Consider the following 23,866-nt stretch of genomic DNA (forward strand, 5'->3'; position numbering starts at 1 on the left):
AGACTTACAGTAGCTCCAGATACAGACAGATCAGCTTACGCTAACTGACATTCACTTAACACACCTTCCCACCCAATCCAGTGCCAGGCCTTCGGCTCCTAGCAATTTTTCATCAGCCACCGTCTCCCTCTCAGTTCCTTCAAAACGCATCCTCTCAATTTTTCCCGCTCCTGCGTCCAGCCAGTACAGCCTCTTATCATAAGAGTCAAAATCTAAACCAACAACATTAGACAGACCCTGCAGGACAATACTCAGAACTGAACCATCAGTGGTCAAGTTGCGGATGTAGTAGCGGTTGCTATATAGCAGATAGGGTGCAATGCCGCTGTTCTGGCGACACGTGCGCCCGTCGGCTTCTCTGATGTACCCTGGAGCACATTTGCATATGTAGGAGCCAACAGTATTGTCACAGATCTGGCTGCAGACAGCAGGAGTGCTGATACACTCGTTGATATCCTCGCACGCTTTGCCGTCTGGCATTAGCCGATATCCGGGGTTGCATGAGCAGAAGTAACTGGTGAGGGTGTCTGTGCAGATCTGGGCGCACTTATGGACCGACGGGTTTCTACATTCATTTATTCCTACGGAAAAAAAGAGAAATGGAGGTAAAACATTTTTAAAGCACACACAGGATAAAAAGTGATTTTATTAAAGTTAAGAACATTTTTTAAAAAATGTTATAGGATAGATTAGGTTCTCATCCGGTTTGACCATTTCGAAGCCCAAGTAAAAAGTGGTGTAATATTGTTGGGTTTGTACCCATGCAAAAATGTAGTCCTTTTGCTAGCGTAGAAGACAGTCTTCTTCTCTGTATATTGGCGCTTGTTAAAGAACTGACTGATACCTTACTGCCACCATGTGGTCAAAAGGCTCAACACAAGACCCTATAGTAAATACCTAATGTTGACATACATTAGAAATGTTAATTTTAGCTTAAAAAAATTACTAAAATAATATTGCTAAAAAAAAAATCTCTCTGTTCATACAGTAATTCTATGGCTCTAGTAATTGAACTGAATAAGCATTTACTTTAAATATGTCATTCTCAACTTACCACAGCCCTTTTCATCACTGTTATCGTCACAGTCCTTCTGTCCATTGCACACCTTGTTGGTGTCAATGCACTGGCCTGATGTGCACATGTAATGGTTGGGAGCACACGTGGGCTGCGGTGTGGTGCACAGACTCTCTGCCTCATCTGAACCGTCCATGCAATCGTTCTGGCCATCACAGGTAAAAGACGCAGAGATGCAAGCACCATTGCCGCAGGTAAACTGGTTAGCGCTGCAGGTTTCATAGGTACAGCCCAACTCATCGCTACCGTCGCCACAGTCGTTCACACGGTCACAGCTGAAGTTTGAAAAAAAAAAAAAAAATTATTATGCAGTGCGAATTAATTTCTGGTAAGAAATAATACATTCTCTTCACTAGGAAAGGTATATTTTCTACAGATACAATAATACCTTGAACACAATTTACACTTACTGGAAGGGAACAAGGATGCAAAGTCCATTGGAGCAGGCAAACTCATCCATACGACAGGTCCGATTTGGGCAGTTCTGGAGCTCATCTGCTGCATCGGCACAGTCTCTTTCACCATCACACACTAAGTTTAAGGGCACACATCGTGGATGGCCAGGATACCAGGTTGGGCAAGTGAACTGGCTTGTACTGCAGGTATGTTGTCCTATATTTCCAGAGAAAAAAAGACCAGAGAAAAAAAGACCAGTGAAGATTAGAACTTAGTAGGTAGGTATTGTAATGCAAAATGCAGGCTACCAATAAAACGTACAAAAAGAGACAAAGGCAATGGGTTAAGGGAGTGGCAGAAACAAACTCTATATAAATCTTAATACTGTAAACTTCTATCACCAAATCCTCTGCATGTTTGTGGTACCAATCATCAGGTCAACAGGTCAGATACACCGTGACCAGATCTCTGGTCCAACGCAGGAGCACATGTACAGTGGTCACAAACTAGCCATCACACCAACACTCCAAACCTGGTCATTTTTATGACCATCTTACCAAATGTCCATGTCCATAAGGAACTGTCAGCAGGGTGCCAGCTACAACTCTGGTTAACTGTTTATACTAGGTTACATTAAATGTAATATACAAATATATATTTACCACACTGAAGTTCAGGAGCCTCGTCACTGTTGTCCCAACAGTCATTGTTGCCGTCACAAATCAGGGACTTGGGGATGCAGTTCCCATTAGTGCATGTAAACTGGCTGGTACTGCATGTCCTGATTTGGTCCTCTGTCAACATGCAAAACAATATTAGTCTGCTTCCTTAACCACTGAGGCACCACTGCAGTAGATAGATTCTGTGGGTTTTTTAAAATCCCTGTGAGTCCAGCAGGGTTCCAGTGGTACTTCACAGTAGCTCAAAAAAGTTCTCACCACAAGAGCTGGGTTCATCCGTCCCATCTTCACAATCATCAAATGAGTCACACACCCAGGACGCAGGGATACATTTTCCCCCATCGCAGCGAAACTTGTCTGGAGAACATGTGCGGCCGACTGTTAAATTAAAAAAAAAAAAAAAAAAGGGTCATAGGTTTAAAGCATTTCCCAGCTTCTTTTGTACTTGTTACACAAATCAACAACTGATTGATGAAATTGGACTCACCACAGAACAAAGGGTTCTCATCACTGTTATCTCCACAGTTGTTGTAGCCATCACATAGGTTGTCAGGGTAGATGCAGATGTTCGTGTTGTCACATTTTACCTGGCCTGAAGGACACGTTCTGTCAGCTGAAACAAGTAAAGAAAAAGATAAATACATTGATGTTTTATTTATAACAAGTATTTGACCAACCAACAAATGACCTTTGGCCCTCCCTACAGTATAAAAACTGTGATAAAAAAGGCCTTTTAATGGGTAACAAAGTCAAACAGAAATTGCCTGTAATAAGTTTCATTCAATGCAATGCTATTTTTTTTTACCAAGGTACTTTTTCCCAGCAACCTCACCAAAACTATTGTTTTGTATTCTCCAGACTACTAAACTAATAGCCATTATAAGAAAATACTACTATTATAAAAAAAATTTTTTCTTTCATCAAGTGAGGTAAATACCAAATCGCCTACTCACGACAATTGATTTCATCAGAGGTTGCATTGTCTCGGCAGTCGTTGTAGCCATTGCACACGAAGTCTGCGCTGATGCAGCGTCCGTTAAGGCAGGTGAACTCAGTGGCAGGGTTGCAGGTCGGAAAAGGGCAACCACGCTCATCGCTGTTGTCTCCACAGTCATCTGTGTAGTCACATGTGTAGCTGAGAGGCACGCAGCGGCCGTTGTCACAAGTGAAGGAAGTGGATGAACAGGTGTGGAAGGCTGTACGGGGGAAACGAGATGTTTAGACTTAATGTACAATCTACGTCAATCACCAACTAATCAAAACCTCGATTCCTCACCACACACTCCTTCCAGCTCATCAGAGTTATCATGGCAATCGTTATAGCCGTCACACTTCCAGTTTGCTGGGACGCAGTTTCCATTGAGGCAAGTAAACTGGTTAGACTGGCAGCGCTTCCCTGTGTCTTGAATGCAGTCTTTGCCGTTATTGGCCAGGTACCACTTGCCTTCATGAGGACACTGGCACTCTGGGCCAACTGGACCTGCAGATTAGGATGATGTAAGTTAAAGCCTTTTTAAATATTTTCCTTCTTTTTCATTTTTTCCCTTCAATGGCAACCAAGATGAATAATCTACGTATTTGAGTTTGGTGTCAATCAAACAAATACTGCTTATTGAGCTTATAGTTATCCAGTTTTGTGACACTAGAATTCTACACAATTTAAAGAAATGTATTTTTGTTAGGATAAATTCTAGAGTTTAGGAAGCATTGCTAACAAGAAGGTGGTCTTTTCCTCTCCTAATATTAAAGAATAAAAGGTTCTTAAACCTCTCTTTTAGTACGATGCTGCCGTGAGATGAGGAGGGAGCAAGACCACCCAAACACTAATATGACCGATAGCAGCTTAATATCATTTGTGAATTTTTAACAGAATTTTCACTAAAGAATATTTGTCAAGTGACTAGTAACTAAAAGACTCTATTATGATGTCAAGTGACTAGTAACTAAAAGACTCCAGACACTATTATGATTTTTTTACGAACAATTTCATTCATCATTTTCAGTAGTTTGCTTCAGAAATAGACAAACTGGACCTTTTCCTGACTTGTCGTCTACTACTAAACCTTATGGTGAAGTTCTGGGTGATAACTTTAAACTTAGTTACAGTTACACACCGGGCCTGTCACTGCCATCCCTTTCACCCATCGACTTTTCTTACCAGATACACAAACATGACTGCAACCGCCGTTGAACTGCTGACAGAAGCTGGAGCAGCTCTCCTGCTTGGAAGCAGAATAAACATGGATGACGTTTGGCCTGTACTGCATATCCTGGGCCAACACCGCAAAGCCAGAGCCATCATCCTTCCCAGCCCTGAATACACCTCTCTCGGTCCAGTCCGTCCAGAAAATATCCTGCTGGAAGACCGTCATGGCAAAAGGGTACATAACGCCATGTATGATCACCTGTCGGTTCTCGCCAGTGAGAGAAGATCGTTCTATTTTGTCTCTGTGGGAAGAGTTAGAGTGAAGATCGGTTCACAACGTTTGTGGGCAGTATTTTGAAGTGTAATGATAAAAGACAGAACATACAATGACGCATCGGCCCAATAAAGCATCCTCTCCTCATAATCCAGAGCCAGGGCGTTGGGTGTTGACAGGCTGCTGTTGATGATGGCAGTCCGGAAGTTTCCACCCAGTGTGGCCCTCTCAATCTTAGCTGGACTACCCCAGTCTGTCCAGTACAGGTAACTTGATTGGATGAGAGAATGCAAGGATTTAGATTTCCCCCTTTATATTGCCATTGTGCCTGCTTTTGCATTCAAAATGTATACCATCTGTTAAAATACGTAAATTGAAAAAATTACATCTTAAATAATTCAATTGTGTTCGTTTAGGTCTAGTATATCTAGAATAGTGAATAAAGATGAGAAAATTCATTCTAAAGGTTGACACTTGCTAACATAGTTGTAGCACTGCTTTCAAAAATCATGAGGGTTCAATAAGAAATATATAAGAAACAAGTATAATAATTTTTTAATTTGTAGAAATCTTATTAAAATTGTTCATCTACCCATAGCAAGGGTCGACAACAATTCCTCTGGGGCGGTTTCCGTGTGCGACGATGGAACGGTTTAACCCATTGAGCCCAATGGACTGAACATTCCGTCTGTAATAGTCGGTGAAGTAGAGACGATCGTTGACCCAGTCGTATGCCGGTCCTTCTGGATCGTCTAAATCTGTGTGTTAAAACAATGTTTTTTTTTAACAAAGATTATAAGGCAGTTTTGGAAAGACAACGTTATTCATTCTTTTTTTTTTTTAAGACGTTCGACCTCTCATCCAAGAGGCCTCTTCAGTTCTAACTGACATCTGGGAAATTCTGGTATTAAGCCTTCAGGGGGCTACATAACTGTAACGAGGGTCGTTGCAAAAAAGGGGGGGTGGAGGTGTGGTGAAACAGACCCTATTCAAAGGAGGGCGGAATGTAAAGTCACATGGTTAGAGGTGTGAATGGGGGGAGAGAACTCAGGACGACATTATAGGTAGAGTTCGGTCAGAACTGAAGAAGCCTCTTGGATGAGACGCGAAGCGTCTAAAAAAAAAAACTACTTTGTCCAGTTGCTTTCGATGTAACTATTTTTTGAATCTTGATCATCACTTTAAAATATAACCTGACTTACTTGTGACTATATTGACAGGAGGGCTTGAGGTAGCTGTTGCAATGATGGATCCAATTTTGCTTCGACCAATCCCCATGTACTGCGTGAAAAAAATCCTTTTGCCCTTCGAGTCAAAGTCCAGTCCGACTGTGTTGTATCCTAAATTCACTGCAGGGAAGGGAGTGCTGTGATCTGCAGGGTCTAGCCTCAGGCTGCTCAGTGTGTAGTCTGTGGTGAATACTAGGTACTCATCTAGTCCGTAACCACACGTCACTCCATTATTAAGGAGAGACCCGTGTGCGCAAGCACATTTTGGTTTTGCCTCGCCTGGGATGGCAAAACAGAGCTGTTGGCAGCGTCCGTTATTTTCCTGACATGGATTGAAGTCCACCTGATTGGCAGATGTGGGCTGGACGTGTGGGTCGAAGATGGTAACATCCATAAGACCATCAAGACTGTCCCGAATCACCTGGAATCGATTAAGAATCGTCATTTAATGGCACAGAACTAGATTGAACATAAGCTTTATCAAATGACTGTCACAGTAAACACGGCCCATGTTGGAACACAATATAGGCACAGATTGTGAGATTTAGCAGCACCTAGTGGTGAACACATGTTGTAGTTGCATTGGTTCAATATTTTTGTGCAAGAGTATAAGAAAACATATGCTAGCCTTAAGCATTGAGTTCTTTCTGTGATAGGGTTTGAAAACATAGTGATGTCACAATTCAAACATTTAGGTCCGCAACCTTAAATAACTAACCTTTGAAGCCTTAAATGTTACACAGTGCACCGTTAGGCAACTGCCTACACCCTACACTATACTAATATATTTGTAGCAGCTACCATTTATTCACCTCAGAGAAATAATACATTCTTACTTGACATGTATCAAATATGCCATTCAGGTCAGATCAAATCAGTGCATCAGTACTTACCTTGACGTTCTTATGATGAATTGTCAATAATTAGAAGTCATTTTTAACATTAGACAAGAATTATTGTAGGATAGTATTACCCATAGTTTACAGTATCTTTGTCCTATATTTACGTAGGTTTTTTGCCGAGTACTCTAGTTTTATCCCATAATGCAAAGCCTGCCTCCAACCCTAAAAAAAAAAGGAATTACAGTACATGGCAGAAGATGAATAAATAATTACTTCACCTCTGGCTGGTCAGTGTTGGATGGGTCTTTACTGGCTTGGAAGAGCTTCCCGAGCTTCTGATCAACCCACAACATGAGGTTCCCAAAAATAGCCAGTCCCGTTGGTGATGGATATCGACTGCCATACCTTATGATTTCCCTCTGTGTACCGTCTACATGCATGCGGGAGATCATATCAAGGACATCATCTGTCCAGTACAGAAAATCACTAGTGTAGTCGAGTGTGAGGCCGCGAGGAGAAGCAATGCTCTCAGACGCTAATACTGTGCGATTGGTGCCATCCAGGAGAGCGCGCTCAATCTTGGGCGTTTGGCCTCCATCAGTCCAGAAGAGGTAGCGCAGCTTGGGGCTGACGGCCAAATCACGAGGCTGGTCCTGAGTGGACTTGAGTAGAATCTTTCGGTATGTTGTGTTGATAGCTAACACCTCCAGGAAGGTCTCGCTTTCAAAGGCATTGGTGAAGTATAAATTCCCTGAAAGAGTGAAAATGTGTGCCTTGATATTAACATTTGGTTGTGTAGGACATAACAAAATGGAACAAGGAGTTTTCTTTGTAAAGGAATACACTTTTTTTTTCATTATGCTTCAGATGTCAAACCTGCAATCCAGTCTACAGCAAAACCCTGGATGCCTCTTCTTCCTACACCTGAATTGATGACACTGCCAAAACCTCCACCATCTGTTTTAGTTCTGAAGATGCCACGATATGATGTGGAGGTAGAATTGTCGGTCCAGAAAACAAAGCCCGATGCGATGTGAAGGTCGAGCTTGCCTTTCACAGAGTAGGATGCTAGAAATTGAAGTTGGTATCTTGTTAAAAATGTGGTTGCACAAAGCATTTTTAAAAAAAATATATAATATGAAGCCAACATACGTCCACCAACAGGCACTATGGCCTCTGAGTGATCGGAGCTGTTGATGTGGAAACCACGGATGTATTTTGGAGTTGAGACGAGGGCAAAGGACTCATACTGATCGCAACGGGAGCCATCGCCAGATGGGTAAAAGCCTGTGGTGCATGCGCAGGTCTTATTATTATCAGGTTTGGGCAGGCATAGGTGAGGGCAGCCGCCATTGTTGGAGCTGCATGCATTTGTGGTCCCAGCTGAGTCTGGAGGTGGAAGAGGGAGTGGTCAGTGAGTAGATATTATACAGTAGATAGATATTTACTGCAGGTTATTATTAGTTTTTACAGTATTCAGATATTTACTGCAGGTTATTATTAGTTCACAGTATTTAACATGATAAAAAATGTGACTGATATTGGTTTAAAAACAACACGTTGCATTTTATGTCTGCATGAATGCACATAAAAGTTAATATAAAAAACACTTTATACTGAATTCATAAGAGGTAATTGTCGTACTGTCTCTGGCGTGTACTTTTAGAGCACGAAGACCGGACATGCTGCTTCTCATAACCACCATGTTGGCACCCGTGTCCTTGTCCACCCTCTCAATAACCTCATAGTCCAGGTCTGTGTAGTAGAGGTGGTTCTGGTAGATGGTCAGCCCCCATGGATGAGACAGACCAGTGACCACAGTAGTTCGACTTACTCCATCCATTGTGCCACTTTCGATCTAAGGGAAATAATAATACAGGGAAAATCAACATAGGTAAAAGAGAATCACAATTAAAAGTGAAGATTAAAACAGAAATACAGCGTAAAAGAGGACGACTGACCACCTTTTATCCCGTCCCTGAGGGTACTTACCACTCCGGAGCCTGAGACACCCCAGTACAGTTTTCTGGCAGAGATGTCAGCCGCAATGAACCCAATGCTCGCCAGGTTGCCCGTGAATAGGTTTCTGACATTCCCACCGTCCATGTCAGCACTGCCCACCTTTGGAGGAACTCCAGTGTCTGCACCCTTATCTGTCCAAAACAGTTTTCTGTAGGGGGGGAAAGGCAAGTGAAGAGGTTTTAGTTACTCAAAGTAATTCAAGTGAAGTACTTCTTAATGTCTCAACAGTGACTTTACCATGCTGTGGAAGCAGGGCAGACAAGACAAAACAAAAAGCATCCAGTACATTTTCCATAAAGTTGAAAGAAAATTAGAACTTGAGTGTTGTTCTCTTACTTGGCTTTTAAAATGATGATTAAAAACAACAGAAAGAGCTGTTGCAACCCAAAATAAAATAATTCCAATGTGTACTCGTATGATGTGTATTCTCTTTTATTGTATGGTTTATTTTTATGCAAATATTTGTCAACCTTGTTGAAGGCTATTAAGTTGAAATATATATATATATTTAAATCTAATGAACCATGAGTCAAAAAGGCTTCACCACCTTTGTATACATTTTTTTAATTGGTTTTTGTAGACGTGAAAAATAAGTGTGGATATAAGAAAATTCTTTATCTTAAAAAATACTTTTTCATTCAAGTCTTTTAATACGTTTTGCCAGGCAATTACATTTAAACAAAACAAGATTTTTCTTTACCCTCGAGCTGGATCCACAACAATGCCCATGGGTTGACCCACCCCCTCTGGTTTTCCATTGGAAGCGATGAGGGTCTTCCTGTAGTGCTGGTTCCCGTCAACCCGAATAACCTGGATAAATCATCCAATATTGTTTATCTACTCGCACACTGACCAGAAGCTGTTTAAGAAGGTATTTACCTCTATGGTCTTAGCTGTAGGATTGGTGTAGTACATTATCCGACTTATCCAGTCAAAGGCCAGGCCTGAGGGCGTGCCCAGGTAAGCAGATGGTGCAAACTCAGAGCGATTGGTACCAGAGGTTTTCACCCTCCATATAGAACCCTGATTTTAGCACAAAATAGAAGTATTTATCAGTACCAAGTGGGAACTAAAGTTAAAAGTTTAATACCATTGAAAGTTTATAGAATAATTGCAGGGTTTTAAATACAGTGGAATCTCGGTTTTCAAACCTAATTTGTTCCTAAAGGCTGTTTGTGAACCGAAAAGTTCGAAAACTCAAACAATTTCCCCCCATCGGTATCAATGTTAATTAGATTAATCAGTACCTGGGCCCATTTCTTTCCGTCTTTCAAATAGTGATTTATGAAACAAAAAATAGAAGAAACACACACTCAGTGATCACTTCCTGCTTGCGTATTGTTGGCTTGTTTGGCAACTGAGTTGTATGGGTATGACAACCGGGGCAATTTTAATTCAAAATTTTGGTTGACAACTGATTTGTTCGAAAAAGGGAGCCATTCGACAACTGAGGTTCCACTGTACTTTGGTTTCACATATGCAACTCAGACAAACGCCCACCAGAACAAAATATCATTCTTCTCATTGGAAAATTTCTGTGTGTTCGGCTGTTACTGAGTGCAGTGAAAAGCTCAGCTGCTCTATCAAAAACCACCACTATTGGGACACACAAAAAAATTCTCACATTAAGGATACAACTCACTGTGCTTTGAACCCAATAGACAAATTGCTCCTGGTCATCGAAGTCAATGTCTCTACCCTGGCTGATCCCAGACACGGGGGCCATTGCATTATTTGTACTGTCGCTGGGGTCAAGAGGAATTCCAAAGATCACTGTATCTCTAACCACCATCAGGAAGGGAGCGTCGTCTAGAAAGTAAAACATGTGAACATGACTGAATGAGACACTAGTGAAGATCTATTTGTCTGATAGCAAATGTGATTGAATATACTGTACATACATTTTGGGAATCTATCAGTCAGAAACTTATAAAACTAAATTATAATTAAGAATCCCTAATTGCATACAAAAGACCAACCTTTGATACAAGTGCGTTTGTCAGTATCCAGTTTCCAGCCAGACTGACAGTGACATGTATAGTACCTGGGCCTAATGCCTGCCAACAAGCACAGCTGACTGCACAGGTGTTCTCTGCAGGGGTTTATGGCTGTGTAAAAAATATAACATTAGCACATATCACTCTACGATTGATTTTTAGTTTCTGCAGTGACAAGATTCACAAGTCCATAGATGACATTGCTTGTAACATTGTGATTAAAAAAAACAATATATATATTTGATGCTTTAATTGATAGTTACCTGCAGGTTGTTTAATAGGATGGTCCATCACGAGGCCCATCGGTTGGTAGATGCTGCTCATCAGTGTGGTGATGTTTCCGCCATGAAACTTGTTTGTCTTCATCACCTTGCTGGTGTAGCGCTCAGACCAGAAGACGCTGTCCTCAAAGATAGTCATGCCGTGTGGGTGCTGCAGAAACTATTGTTTGGACAAACACAGAAGTCACTGACATAAGCTTAGGAAAAGTTTCCAAACGTCTCTACAGGCCTTACAGAAATTCATATTCCAACGTTGTTTGTTAATGGCGTCAAGCGCCGAGTAAAAGCTCAGTGCTGTCCTCTCTATTTTAACATTTTCACTCTTACTGCTACTTATCACCCCAACTGGTCCAGCACATAATTCTGTGTGGTGTGGTGTATGCACAATATACGCAAAACATTCTCTTTTCTGACTTTCTTGAGCTAGAACAGTGTTTTTCAAACTTTTTATACTCTATACCACCTGAGAAAACATTGAGCTCTCCCATGATGAGTCACACCATAATGACCAACACTAGAATATAGCAGCATAGGGCTTCCCTATTAGCTTCCACCACACAGGAGAGATGTTTATAACTGTTTATGTTTAAATGTTGTATTCATTGTGCATGATTTATTCAACTGAAAATGTAAATGTGAAAATATGTATTTTCACCGTGTACCACTAGAGAGCGCTCGCGTACCACTGGTGGTACCACTGATCTAGAGCAAACCCAACGTACCATATCACTTGCCAGGACCTGATGGCGGTTTCTGCCATCATAATCACAGTAGTCGATGTATTTCAGGTAGGCATCGGCGAAGTACAACCTGCGTGTAGTGTAGTCCAGGGCTAGGCCATTGGGCCAGTACACCTTTGAGGTAACAATGACTTGTCTCCCAGATCCATCCATGAAGGAGCGCTCAATCCTTGGGTTCTGACCCCAGTCTGACCAGAACATCAAGTAGGTGCTAGGAGAAATGAAAATCTATTTAACACAGTGGCAGCTTAAATAGCTGTTTATACAATAATGACTGAATAAAGAGTATTTTACAAACAGATCAACTTTATGTCTTACTAGTTCCGAGGATCCAAAACTAGTCCACGTGGACTGGTTACGTTCTTTGATAGTAAGATTTTACGAAACTGCCCATCAAGAGTGGACACTTCAATGTTCTCCATGACAGAGTCAGTCCAGTAAAGGTTTCGACCCACCCAGTCCACGGCTATACTCTCTGGTGCCATCAGACCAGTGGAGAATACCTACAGTACACAGATGTGGCACACGTACTAAATACTATCCACGTTCAAATTGCAAGATAGTGCGTTAGTGCATTCACTCTGCCCTATCTGTTTTACCTGGACTTTATCAGTGCCGTTCTGGTTTGCACTCCATATCTTCTTCTGTGATGCGTCAGCCCAGTAGATTTTGGATGTCACGCGGTCAAAATCTACAGTGACGATGCTTGAACCGCTGGTTACCGGACGCATCTGGGGTGGTTTCTTGTTAATATAGTTGGCGATGATCTGGCTACGCTTTGAAACCAGCAGTACAGCAGATTGTTGATCTGAGGGAAGAACATTGGTATATACATAAATATATATAATATAAATATAAATATATATTTACCATAAACATATCTGATAACTCATTTTTGTTTCTTTGTTAGCAATGCTGTTCGCAATACTACTTGGAAAAATCTTTCATATACAAGAATCCTGTATAGTGTCTAGTAAAAAAAGTATTTTTTATATTAAAACTCAGAGTTGAATTATCCCTTGTATGTACAGTATATTTAGTTTTAAACTTCAGGTATCCACATTTTGCGCTAACCTGTAGCTTTGCAGGTGCGCCCATCGGGTTCAAGGAGGTATCCATGTGAGCAGTAGCACCTAAAGCTCCCTCTCTCGTTATAGCACTCTTGGCTGCAAAAGCCAGGAATCAGACACTCGTTTATGTCTTCACAGTTCTTGGTATTATTGAGTTGAAATCCTGGCGGACAGGTGCACTCAGCCCCAAAAGGTCCTTGAACGCAGCCATGACTGCACCCTCCATTGTTCAGCGCACAATCATCTTGGTCTATACAAAAGAGAGAACAAATACAGGACAGGCTGTACTCTTAGGCCAACAGTACACGGAGATGGTAATACTACTGCTTGCGAGACAGCTTAATGTTGAAAGATTAAGAGTTTTGGTATTCTAAAAATAATAGGGTTATAGTGAACCTCTTATCTTATTGCGAGACAGCTTAATGTTGAAAGATTTAGAGTTTTGGTATTCTAAAAATAATCGGGTTATAGTGAACCTCTTATCTCGGTATCTAGGCAAGAAATGCTTGGTTCTCTCTTACTTTGACATACTTCACTAGCAAATACTTAAGACACAGAAAAGTTGACAAACAAAATACTATGATGTTCAAATATTGTTAACAGCTCAAAGTATCAAGTAATGTTAAAGCCTCATGTCATTTTTTTTCACCATTTTTCTCCATTTAGTAATGCAATTCCTTGATTAAATAAAGTAATAAAAATAAAATATATATTGCCCTGGTAATGGACAAAGTAACTAAAATGGATGTTATATTTTAAAGAGATGTTGGCCGTCAGTCATGTGATCAGGACATGGCTGAGTGAAAGTGATTAAGTTATGCACCGAATACTGTGGTATTGATATCAATACTGGAATATTAGAAGACAAACACCAACGCAGACACAGGTAAACATTTCTATGTACACAGTATGTACACAATATAGATATTATTATCCTGCTAGAACAGTTCTTTCACTGAGGTCCGTCATCCTCCATGATGAAAAAGATGAATGTTTGACCGTAGCTAACTGTAGAGTGTTACTCAAATAAATGGTTGTTCTGCTGCTGAGACATCATAACAACATAGATTAACTCATGATTCCACCACAATGTTACTCAGTTATCATACTCACTGCAGATGGGTGACTCATCAGCTCCATTAGGGCAGTCCTTCTGACCGTTGCATACTTTGTCCAGGTCTATGCACACCTGGTCAGTGGGACACAACCACTGTCCAGACGGACAACTAAAAGGAGGGGTGGGGCAGTTCTGTTCGTCGCTCATGTCCCGGCAGTCATTTTCACCATCGCACACCCACTGTGGAGGGATGCACATCTTGTTGGCACATTGGAAGTAGTTGGTCTTGCAGGTGGCAGGTGGGCAGGAGTTGTGTTCATCAGAGCCGTCCTCACAGTCTGGATGGCCGTCACACTCCCAAGCGCCAGGTATGCAGAACCCGTCCGTTTGGCACTGGAATTCAGTGTTGTGGCAGAGGCCTGGACCTATGGTGGCTGTAGGGGTTCAAAACATACAACGTCACGACTGCAGTGGTGTTCGCCAATGTATCAATAAGCATAGTCAGGTTAAAAGAGATTAAGAGATTATCACAGATTAAGTGGTTCCATAGTGCAGCGGTTATAACACCTACTTTACACATCTGCCTTACACGCAGAAGGGGTTCAAGCCCCGCAGGAACCACATTACACATCTGCCTTACATGCAGAAGGGGTTCAAGCCCCAGAAGAAACACTGGATACTTACTGGTGCTACTGGTGGCAACCTGTGTGGGTTGCAACCTTATACTGAAAGGCACCTCCAGTAGCAGCCCATGTGGGTTGAAAAGACTCATATTTTGAATTTCCCCATTGTGGGACAAATAAAGGACTTAATTATTATTATTAATTATTAAGCAGACTTTACTAATTAATCTCACAACTTCTTTGACCCTGGTTTTAAACGTAGGACTTGGACCAATGCTTTTCACAAATGACCCAATGTTGTGTAAACCTTACTTATTAAAAATGGTCTTGAGTTTAGATTTTGATACCAGTTCCTGAACTGTTGCTGATGTTGACAATACATGTGGTAGCATAAATCATAGCGGGGCTTACGGCAGTCTCGTTCATCAGAATGGTCCCTGCAGTCATACACGCCATCACACTGATATCTGGTACTGACACACTGGTCACCACTGGCACAGGCGAACTCGTAGGATGCACAAGAGAATTCTTCGCATGAAAAAGAAGAAGAAATACGAACCACAAACACATCACATACTATATTTATCCACACGCTACAATGTTACGTCGTTATACTGTTTTTTACTATTCCTGTCATAAATGACCATCCTTTTCATTTCCTTTTTATTTGACTTTACCAAACTGTCACACATTTGTTAGCCAAGTGATTAATGTAACATTATGACTAAATTATTAAAGTCATTCCTACCACAGTCTTTCTCATCAGATCCATCCAGACAGTCCTGATCTCCATCACAGACATAGGAGTTGTGGATACAGCCATGGTCAGGGCACAGGAAATAAGAAGGTGGGCAAGTCGTGATTGTTGAATCTGCCGGTCACAGACAGAGGGCTTTTCTTAGACCCTATGTGAACCATGTGCGTACATTAAATCAGACTGAAATGCGAATGGAAGGGCAGCCTTCAAACTCACTGCAGTTGTGTTCATCAGAGCCATCGCCGCAGTCGTTGTAACCGTCACACAACCATTGCTTGGAAACACACCTGTTGTTGTCGCAGGTAAAACGGTCAGCTGCGCATGTGGTGGGGATACGGGTGGGACAGTTCACTTCATCAGAACCATCACCGCAGTCGTCAACACCATCGCAGTGCCAGCGCTTCAAGATGCAGTGTTTGTTGTTGCACGTGAATGCATACGGCGAGCAAGTTGCACCTGGACACACATGAAAGTGACGTTTTTTTTATAAACATTCATCTCATATTTCTTTTTGAAAAAAAAAAAAATGATTTGGAATCACTAAATATAAAGCACTGCAGAAATGTGAAATGACCATCAGGTTGTTTTTTTTTTTTACCTGAATCTGTACAGTTGGTCTCATCAGTCTTGTCTATGCAGTCTACAATTCCATCACAGCGGAAGGAGTTAGGTCGACAACGTCCTTCATCACACTCAAAGGCATTGTCTCCACAGAGGTTGTCCGGGGGGACAATGGAATCATCCTTGATGCAGTCTCTTTGATTGGGCTGCAGTTTCATGCCGTACGGACAGCCACACACTCGACTGAACGACGGAGTAGGAAAGCAAAAGTGGCTGCAGCGCCCGTTGGCCACCGTGTTACACTGGCTTTTGATTGCTGTTAGAAGAATAAGAGATGACTTGAAATATTGCAATTAGTGCAAAAAAAATTTTAAAAATGACATCACTTCTGACATCACAAATGTATATCATTTTAGCATATTTTTTCTCATTTATAATATAGAAAATAAGAATATTTGAATAAATATAGCTTAGAAATATTGCCCATATGTGCAACAGGCAACACTGATCTAATTTCGTTGTACCCCCGTGTTACAATGACAATAAGGACTATTCTATTGTATTCTAATACAGAGCGTACACACATTATTTTTTTGTGGCACTTTAAAATACGATCATAACGCCCCATCGTTTTGTATGTAGTATGTCGTAGCTTCATCAGAGGGAACTTACTGCTTTGATAGTCAGCTGTGTAGGCCTTAATGTTCATTAAACCATTGATTCCTTGTCTGACCATAATGTTTCCGCCGCCGTCCCGCTTCCTCATCTCGAATATTGCCTTGGTCCGTGTGTCAGCAACATACAAATAATCTATGAAACACAAAATGGGTAACGGTTAAGTAACATCACATTGTTATACAAAAAGGGAATAAATGGTTGCAATCTCGGTAAATTAAATGAAGGAACTTACCAGCATAAATGGTTAAAGAGTAGGGCTGTGTGATCTGACCCAGGTTGGTGAAGGTCTCTCTGTCATAGCCCTGAATACCAATGTGACCAATTTGGTCCAACTGGTAATCGACCCAATACAGCCTGTCTGTCCTGTCTCAGACGAATTAAATGTCATTCATTACTGCTCCTAAAAATGGTAGTTCATGACAAAAATCAGATATGCATCTGGCCTTACACATAGTCTAAAGAGAGTCCATGTGGATAACCTAGAGTTGTGTTGACCAGAGGAACAGCGTTGCTGCCATCAGTGAAGCCTCTCATGATGACAGCTGGACGGTACCAGTCAGACCAGAACAAGTAGCTGTTGACATGATAACAAAGGGAGATGTATTTTTTCCAATTGCCAAGATGATCAAAATAATGATATGGCCTAACTATGGGTTAAAACTGAGGTTTGGACGCACCTTGATTTCCAGCCAATGTCACTGCCTGATAAAACGGTTTCACTTACCCAGCACCAGGATGCACTGCAATTCCTTTCGGATTCCTCAGGCCAGTAACCAGGTCTCGTCTGGATTTGTCCGTGAGCCTGAAGGCTGACACCGTCCTGTAACTGCTTGAGGTCCAAAACAAAACTTTGCTGGTCCAGTCATAAGCCATGGCATCAACTGTTCCGACTCTGTAGCCTGTCAATATCTGTTGAACTGGATAAAGACATATAATATTTAGGAGGGTACAGATGGAGCTGGCTGGCCCCACAAAGATCAGACAAGAAGCTACGGTATCAGTGACTACTACTACTAGAGATACTGGGGCCACAAAAGTAGATTTTTTTCTGCAACCATTGTATAACAGAGAATAATAATATTTTTTTTTAGTAAATAGAAACTATGGCCCAAAGATAGCACATGTTCATGGTGTGATAACGTTTAATTTGAAACTCACCTGTGCCATTAAGATTTGATTTATAGATGAGGCCTGCGGAGCGGTCATTGTAGAGAATGGTCTCCTCGTTGGTGTCATATTCCACTGCTGAGCCAGAGAAGGACACTCCCAGCCCTGTGAGGGGCAGAGTAACGTCTTCCTGCAGGGACATGTTCAGAGGGATTCCCCGCACCGCAAGACTGGTGGCCAACAGCAAGTAACTCTTTAGCTCTGTTGTAACAGCGAGAGGAGCGCATTATTACCAGCTACTCTGATTTAAACCATAATTAAATCAAAAGTACCTAACATGGTAGTGATTGTGGTTAAAATTAGATATGGCCGAATATAAGTTCTTCATGTCCAACGCTGATACTGATAATACAACTTGGAATATCTGCCAAGTATCTGTTGCTACACTTAAAAAATGGTCCAAATAAAAAAGCCAAAAGAAGACTAAAAAGATACATATTTTGGATTTATTTACTTGTTATTAAGACATAAATGAATGATTCTGAAATTCAAACTTGTTATTAAGACATAAATGAATGATTTTGAAATTGTACTCACTGAAACAAGTGCGAAGATCAGTGTTTAGGTCATAACCATGGCGACACTTGCAGCGGAATCCGAGGCCATCATTGTCGGTGCGGTGACTTAAAACACAAATGTGGTGACAGCCACCGTTGTGTCTGCCACAAGGGTTCATCACTGTTAAAACAAGACGGATGTTAAAGAGCTGAGACATTTTCCCATGGCAGTGTTAACAGCATCAATGTTTTATAAAGGAATGAAGCTCTCCAGCCACATGGGTTTCACTCATTTTTTGCCAAAACACGTTTGACCTAGTACTGGTGCATGAAACAAAAATCTGCAATTGTTTTGTTCCAAAACAAAATAACAGGCAGACTAGAACATGTAAATTTTAACTTTTTATTCTTGCTATACTACGGGGGTACCAGTACCTGTACTGGTCCCCGACCCACTGGTGTCCACTTATTATAACTCGGCTCTGGCTTTACTTGCTTTTGCTTGAGTTTGTTTCTACTTTTGCCACACTTTAATCACTACTGCACACACTACTATAGGAGTTGATGTGCAAGACATGACGAAGTTAACATGATAAATGACAAAATATAGTAAGAATATTGTTGTAATTTTGAATTTAGTCACAGAGACAGAATAGATCCAGAGAGTTCCATGAAAAGAAGAATAAAGGTTCATTTCCTTACCAAAGGGCTGAAGGACAGGATGTGAAACCACAACATGACCCGGCCTACTTGCAGTGCGGTAGAGGAGAGATGGATTGCTGCCATTGAACCGGTTTGCTCTCATCACACCCATCTTTGTCCAGTCGGTGAAGAATACGTGGTTTTCAAACACAGCGATCCCAAACGGATGTGGCGCCTGGGTCATGCCATTAAGAACTATTTTCCTGACAATCAAGAACAAGTCTTTGATTTATCATTGGGCCCATGCCATATCTGTGCTTAGTGATCTAAACAGGTGCAAACGGATCAATGCAAGTGCAATTCGTAAGTGATATTTTTGTAAAAGTTGTTTTGTTAATAAATAATCCTAATAATTGCTTCAGTTGATCTGTATGTGATGCAATTGAATAGATTAGAAATCATAATTCTCAGCAAAACAATGTAGCTTAGGAAAATTGTTCTAATCTTTTTAAAGAAGTATAAATCCACAGCTAAGGTGGAAATGTGTCTTGTGAGAAGTTGCATTCATGTTGGAAATGTTTATTTTAGACGTACAATTTAAGTCAAAGGAAAGTCGACTCTCTAGATCAGTGTTTCCCAAACTTTTTTTTCTGGGGACCCATATTTTAAAAGTCACAAATTTTTACCGTCGTGACCCAAGTCAATAGACATTATTCGTAAACTCCTGGGAATGATGCAGGACGACCCAAAATGAAAAAATCTCTTGCGACCCACCTGAGGGACGCGACCCAGTCTTTGGGAAACAATGCTCTAGATGTCATTAACTCTTCAACGACAGCTCTAGTGACGCGTTTACCTCTGCAACCCATTGTACGTTACTGTCTCCACGGTGTCAAAGTGGCTATCAGACCAGTAGACCCTCTGTGTGACAATGTCGAGGGTAATTCCCGTTGGTGTGCCGAGTCTGCTTTTCACCAGCTCCAATCGATTACTGCCGTCCATGAAGGCACGTTCAAGCTTCACCTGCTCATTGGAAATACCCTTGTCTGTGAAGAACATGTAGCTGCAAATAAGAGATCACAAATCAGCTATGTAATACTCTGCGGTGTGGGGTTGGTAATGTTACTTATTACAAAGTTAGCATTCTACCCAGACCTGAAATTTCTAAATCTACTGTTTAAACCACATTAGCGTCCTGTTGTGTCTGAGTCTCATATTTGAACTATTTCGGTGCTGAAGTTAATCATTACAATTTAGGATTATTCTCTCCCATAAGCACAATAAAGTACCTCTGGATGTGACATCATCATTATCAATTAAGTAGGGCTGTCAAGATTAATGCGTTTGTTATTCTATTTAGTGAAAACCAATAGCTAATTCTTTTCGGATTAGTCACAAAAACATCTGTGAAACACATGCTTTTAACTGTTGATGTGTCCTTTGTTCCAAAGAAATTTGTCATATTAAGGAATATGTATTTATATCTGGATTAATTATGATTAACCAGGCTTAATATGATTAATCCAAAATTACTCTGTGATTAATCATAATAAAATATTTAATTGTTTACAGTCTTATAAAACAAAAAAAGACATATTGAAATCTAGAATTTTTCATCAACTTCAAGTAGATTTAAATGTTGATGTTTAAATAAATATATCTGGACAAGGCATTATCTTGTCTTGTCAACTCACCCCACTGTAGGATCCAGGGCAAGGCCATGTGGTGTCACCAGGTTTTCGGCGACCAGTGTGACCCGATTCCTACCATCGAATTCACACATGTCAATACGCTCAACCCTGGCTTCTAAGACATAGAGTTTAAAGTTGATCCAGTCCACGGCCAAGTTTTGGACATCATGAACTGCAGCATTTAGAACTTCCTTAATGTCTCCTCCATTGTAGTTTGTAGAATAGACCTAGCAAAACAAACCAAAGTTCATGCCTTTGAAGAAAAGAACTATACAGTAACCCCTTGTGCAGCATTTCACAATAACATAAAAAATGTAAATGTCATCTGACAGTGACAGGACACTGACCTTTTTGGTGTAAGTGTCACTCCAAAAAATTATTTCACTGTGCGCATTATAGGCCACACCCACTGCATAACCCCTGCCTTGGGATGGCACCAAAACTCTGACAAAGCGTCCATGTATATCTGCTATTTCCACATCACCACCATTTGTAAAGATGAGCTGTGGTAATCCACCTGAAAAAATAACACGAATCAAATATCAATCAAATATCAAATATTAAATTTACGATTTAAATGATGTGAGGTGGTTTACAGACAAATAGAAGCAAATTATTAATTATTATAATTTTGTATTTTTTGTTACTTGTTTAATATAAGGGAATAATATATATATGGGAAAACAATGGCAAAAGAAGTCACATCTATTATATAGTGTGCTAAACACTTAATCTGAACTAAATCAAAAATAGCAAAACATTCTTTAAGGTAAACCAGTATTTCCCATGTCCTTCCTAGCTGACATTCAAACTGGACTTTCCGTTTCTGTTGTAAAAATAAACAGATATTTATAATACACTGTGCAATTGGAAATAAGCTAATATCTAATTTGTACCTGACACGTTGGCTTTGCAGACATGACCTTGCTCCAAAAAATATCCATTAGCACAGCTACAATGGTGCGTTCCAGGACGATCTTCACACAACTGGTCACAGATTCCCCAGATTTCACAGTCATTATAATCTGAATGTGAAACAAACAGTGGTTTCCAATGTCTGGTCAAGAACTGGAAGAACTTGGAGTACAATTAAACATATCAATATATAAATACCTTAATGTCCTTTCCCCCCACTTTTTCTAAATACAAATACAATTCTCAAGTTCTATTTATCGAAGAGTGAGCGATTATGAATGGTAAAATAACTGAAAATGTCCATCCCAAGGGAGTAGTAGTAAAAACAAAAGGATAGTGAAATAAATAAGAAGAATATGTTCATAACAAAGTTGAATAATTTAATAAAATTGCATTAAACCAACCTTAACTCTAAATCTATAAAAGAAAACCTATTTAAAAAACAGAAGTTGAACATAATTATAGATCCACAAAGAGCCAAATATTTCAAAACTTACCGACACAGGTACGACTGTCATTGGCTACAACAAAACCATCAGGGCAGTAGCAAGAGCCTCCTTGAGGAGACGGGTGACAGTGGAACTCACAGCTCAAAGTGGAGCAGCGATCAAGGCCTGAGGGCAAAAGGTGGTTAAAATAAAGAGCAGCGATCAAGGCCTGAGGGCAAAAATAAAATAAAATAATTAGTGGACAATAGTGCTTGTAGATGTGATGATGACCTCAACTAACTGAAGTCAGTTTAAAAACAACTTTTTAAATAAGGAAAAAATATTATTTCAGTTTTTTTATTCTTTGTAATGCTCTAATTCAAGCAAAGTTAAAAACAACTTTTTAAATAAGGAAAAGATATTATTTCAGTTTTTTCTAATTCAAGCAAACACTCACAGGAAGTAAACTGGGTTGTTTGTTATGCTGTTTTGTTTTTTGTCTTCCATTTGCATTGTGAGAAACAACAAATTCAGAACAAATGATGAAATAAGTTTTTTAATACGTTTTTAAATGTTTCAGTTTTAAATGTATCAGTTTTTTCTACTTCTTACAACTCACAACACAATACAGGGAGTTTTACACTTTAGTATCTTGGGCAGCCATATTGTGAACTTATGTTTGTCTTACCTGAAGAAATGCACCGCAGGGGATTTCCAATGATGTCAAATATATTGAGACTTAAATGAATAATAAATATTTTTTGTCCTCAAAGACAAGTTACATACAAAATTATAGTCGGATAAAATAAGTGAAACTGGACAATACTTCTATTTGTCAGGCATTTTTTCACAGTGAGGCTAAGTGTGGTTAGTTTACAAGTGCTAAGCTAACGAGCTACTTCAAGTTGTAAATATAGACCTTAAAATGCCGAAATACTTCAGAGTTCAAAGAAATAAAGCCATTCCAGAATCATGCAGCAAATCATAGGTTATCAACTTGGAAAAACCCAGAATATAACCGCCATTTAATAGAAACATTGTTGTCTCGTCTCGCCATTCCCTCGGGTTATGATGTGTAAAACAGCGCCCCTCTAAATAATTGGTGAATATACATTGAAAACATGGTACTGCAACCCTCATGGAAAATTTTCCCCACACCACTGGTCAAGCGTCATTTTTATATATATATTTATTTATATGTATATATACGAGTAACTTAATACTTAGTTACATTTGTACTGTACAATGTATTTAAATTAAAAACCAACCACAGAACAAAACCCCCAAAACACAACTACCATCACTCACTAGGATACATTAAAACAAATTGTCCCATTATCTTTGCAAAAAATGATACAAAGTACAAAGTATAAGCTACATTTCTTATTGAAACACAATAATAACGCTGGATATATTTTTACTTCTATATAGGGTAAATAAAAACAACAAAATCCCATTGGCTCAGAGAAACGTGTATTTAAATTTAACCTGCATACCATAATAAGATTTAACTTCATAACGTAAAACCGTATTTCATTTTGTGCCTACGTAGGAGATCGTCTAACAAGCCTGTTTGCCGCTCCTTATCTATACAAGAAGCAGCTTTACAGCCATCATTAGCAAGATAATTACCAGAGACATGTTGCTGTAAAAATGTGTGAAGGAAATGATAAGGAATGTAAAGGTTATGTTTTATTGGAGTCTTGACAGCTGACTTCTGTGAATCTTGACTCGCAAAACCCTTGTCCCTTCAATAAAAGGCTCTTTAAAAGTTCTGCAAGTCACTTACGGACACAATCCCATCCGCTTATGTTTATTCTGTTCATGCAGTTTTGCCTGAAGACCATAAAGACTTACCTTAATATTAATAGTTCAGTATCTTAATATTATTTAATCTAGAATAAAAATGTACATTCATTTTAGAAGGTATATTGTTACTAATTGTGTTTTTGTTTCAGCTTCATTCATATTTGCAAGTTTTTAATGTCTAAGTTAAAAACAAAAAAACCCCCGGTACGTACTGCAGGTCAGCTGTGCTGTGGAGTTGGACTCATCTGTTCCTCCTGGACAATCGGGTTTGTCGTCACACACTTTATTA

General features: G+C 40.0%; 2 protein-coding genes across 2 annotated transcripts in view; both read right to left on the reverse strand.

Moving 5' to 3' along the window:
* lrp2b (low density lipoprotein receptor-related protein 2b) overlaps positions 1 to 18,439 on the reverse strand; it is a 30,835-nt gene extending 12,396 nt beyond the window's left edge. Inside the window, exons 1-37 of the mRNA XM_025057823.1 lie at positions 18,133 to 18,439; positions 17,587 to 17,796; positions 17,153 to 17,345; positions 16,877 to 17,002; positions 16,661 to 16,791; positions 16,423 to 16,560; positions 15,788 to 16,066; positions 15,406 to 15,645; positions 15,181 to 15,303; positions 14,844 to 14,960; positions 13,866 to 14,243; positions 12,757 to 13,002; positions 12,282 to 12,490; positions 12,001 to 12,185; positions 11,665 to 11,893; positions 10,925 to 11,102; positions 10,644 to 10,772; positions 10,307 to 10,473; positions 9,544 to 9,687; positions 9,365 to 9,474; positions 8,635 to 8,812; positions 8,287 to 8,500; positions 7,795 to 8,031; positions 7,519 to 7,710; positions 6,921 to 7,393; positions 5,774 to 6,221; positions 5,164 to 5,329; positions 4,683 to 4,841; positions 4,310 to 4,599; positions 3,428 to 3,631; positions 3,105 to 3,347; positions 2,639 to 2,764; positions 2,410 to 2,529; positions 2,134 to 2,265; positions 1,486 to 1,687; positions 1,055 to 1,350; positions 65 to 581 (exon numbers count right to left, since the gene is read on the reverse strand). Coding sequence (XP_024913591.1) covers positions 65 to 581; positions 1,055 to 1,350; positions 1,486 to 1,687; positions 2,134 to 2,265; positions 2,410 to 2,529; positions 2,639 to 2,764; positions 3,105 to 3,347; positions 3,428 to 3,631; positions 4,310 to 4,599; positions 4,683 to 4,841; positions 5,164 to 5,329; positions 5,774 to 6,221; positions 6,921 to 7,393; positions 7,519 to 7,710; positions 7,795 to 8,031; positions 8,287 to 8,500; positions 8,635 to 8,812; positions 9,365 to 9,474; positions 9,544 to 9,687; positions 10,307 to 10,473; positions 10,644 to 10,772; positions 10,925 to 11,102; positions 11,665 to 11,893; positions 12,001 to 12,185; positions 12,282 to 12,490; positions 12,757 to 13,002; positions 13,866 to 14,243; positions 14,844 to 14,960; positions 15,181 to 15,303; positions 15,406 to 15,645; positions 15,788 to 16,066; positions 16,423 to 16,560; positions 16,661 to 16,791; positions 16,877 to 17,002; positions 17,153 to 17,345; positions 17,587 to 17,796; positions 18,133 to 18,310 — 7,907 coding nt within the window. The 5' untranslated portion in view covers positions 18,311 to 18,439. The remainder of the gene's footprint in view (positions 1 to 64; positions 582 to 1,054; positions 1,351 to 1,485; positions 1,688 to 2,133; positions 2,266 to 2,409; positions 2,530 to 2,638; positions 2,765 to 3,104; positions 3,348 to 3,427; positions 3,632 to 4,309; positions 4,600 to 4,682; positions 4,842 to 5,163; positions 5,330 to 5,773; positions 6,222 to 6,920; positions 7,394 to 7,518; positions 7,711 to 7,794; positions 8,032 to 8,286; positions 8,501 to 8,634; positions 8,813 to 9,364; positions 9,475 to 9,543; positions 9,688 to 10,306; positions 10,474 to 10,643; positions 10,773 to 10,924; positions 11,103 to 11,664; positions 11,894 to 12,000; positions 12,186 to 12,281; positions 12,491 to 12,756; positions 13,003 to 13,865; positions 14,244 to 14,843; positions 14,961 to 15,180; positions 15,304 to 15,405; positions 15,646 to 15,787; positions 16,067 to 16,422; positions 16,561 to 16,660; positions 16,792 to 16,876; positions 17,003 to 17,152; positions 17,346 to 17,586; positions 17,797 to 18,132) is intronic.
* Positions 18,440 to 19,245: 806 nt separating this feature from the next.
* Positions 19,246 to 23,866, reverse strand: part of LOC112487389 (low-density lipoprotein receptor-related protein 2-like) — a 5,090-nt gene continuing 469 nt past the window's right edge. Inside the window, exons 3-8 of the mRNA XM_025058016.1 lie at positions 23,790 to 23,858; positions 21,838 to 21,954; positions 21,322 to 21,450; positions 20,773 to 20,942; positions 20,429 to 20,652; positions 19,246 to 19,797 (exon numbers count right to left, since the gene is read on the reverse strand). Coding sequence (XP_024913784.1) covers positions 19,587 to 19,797; positions 20,429 to 20,652; positions 20,773 to 20,942; positions 21,322 to 21,450; positions 21,838 to 21,954; positions 23,790 to 23,858 — 920 coding nt within the window. The 3' untranslated portion in view covers positions 19,246 to 19,586. The remainder of the gene's footprint in view (positions 19,798 to 20,428; positions 20,653 to 20,772; positions 20,943 to 21,321; positions 21,451 to 21,837; positions 21,955 to 23,789; positions 23,859 to 23,866) is intronic.

Source organism: Cynoglossus semilaevis, chromosome 8 (assembly GCF_000523025.1).
Source record: "Cynoglossus semilaevis isolate Cse_v1.0 chromosome 8, Cse_v1.0, whole genome shotgun sequence".
Taxonomy (NCBI): domain Eukaryota; kingdom Metazoa; phylum Chordata; class Actinopteri; order Pleuronectiformes; family Cynoglossidae; genus Cynoglossus; species Cynoglossus semilaevis.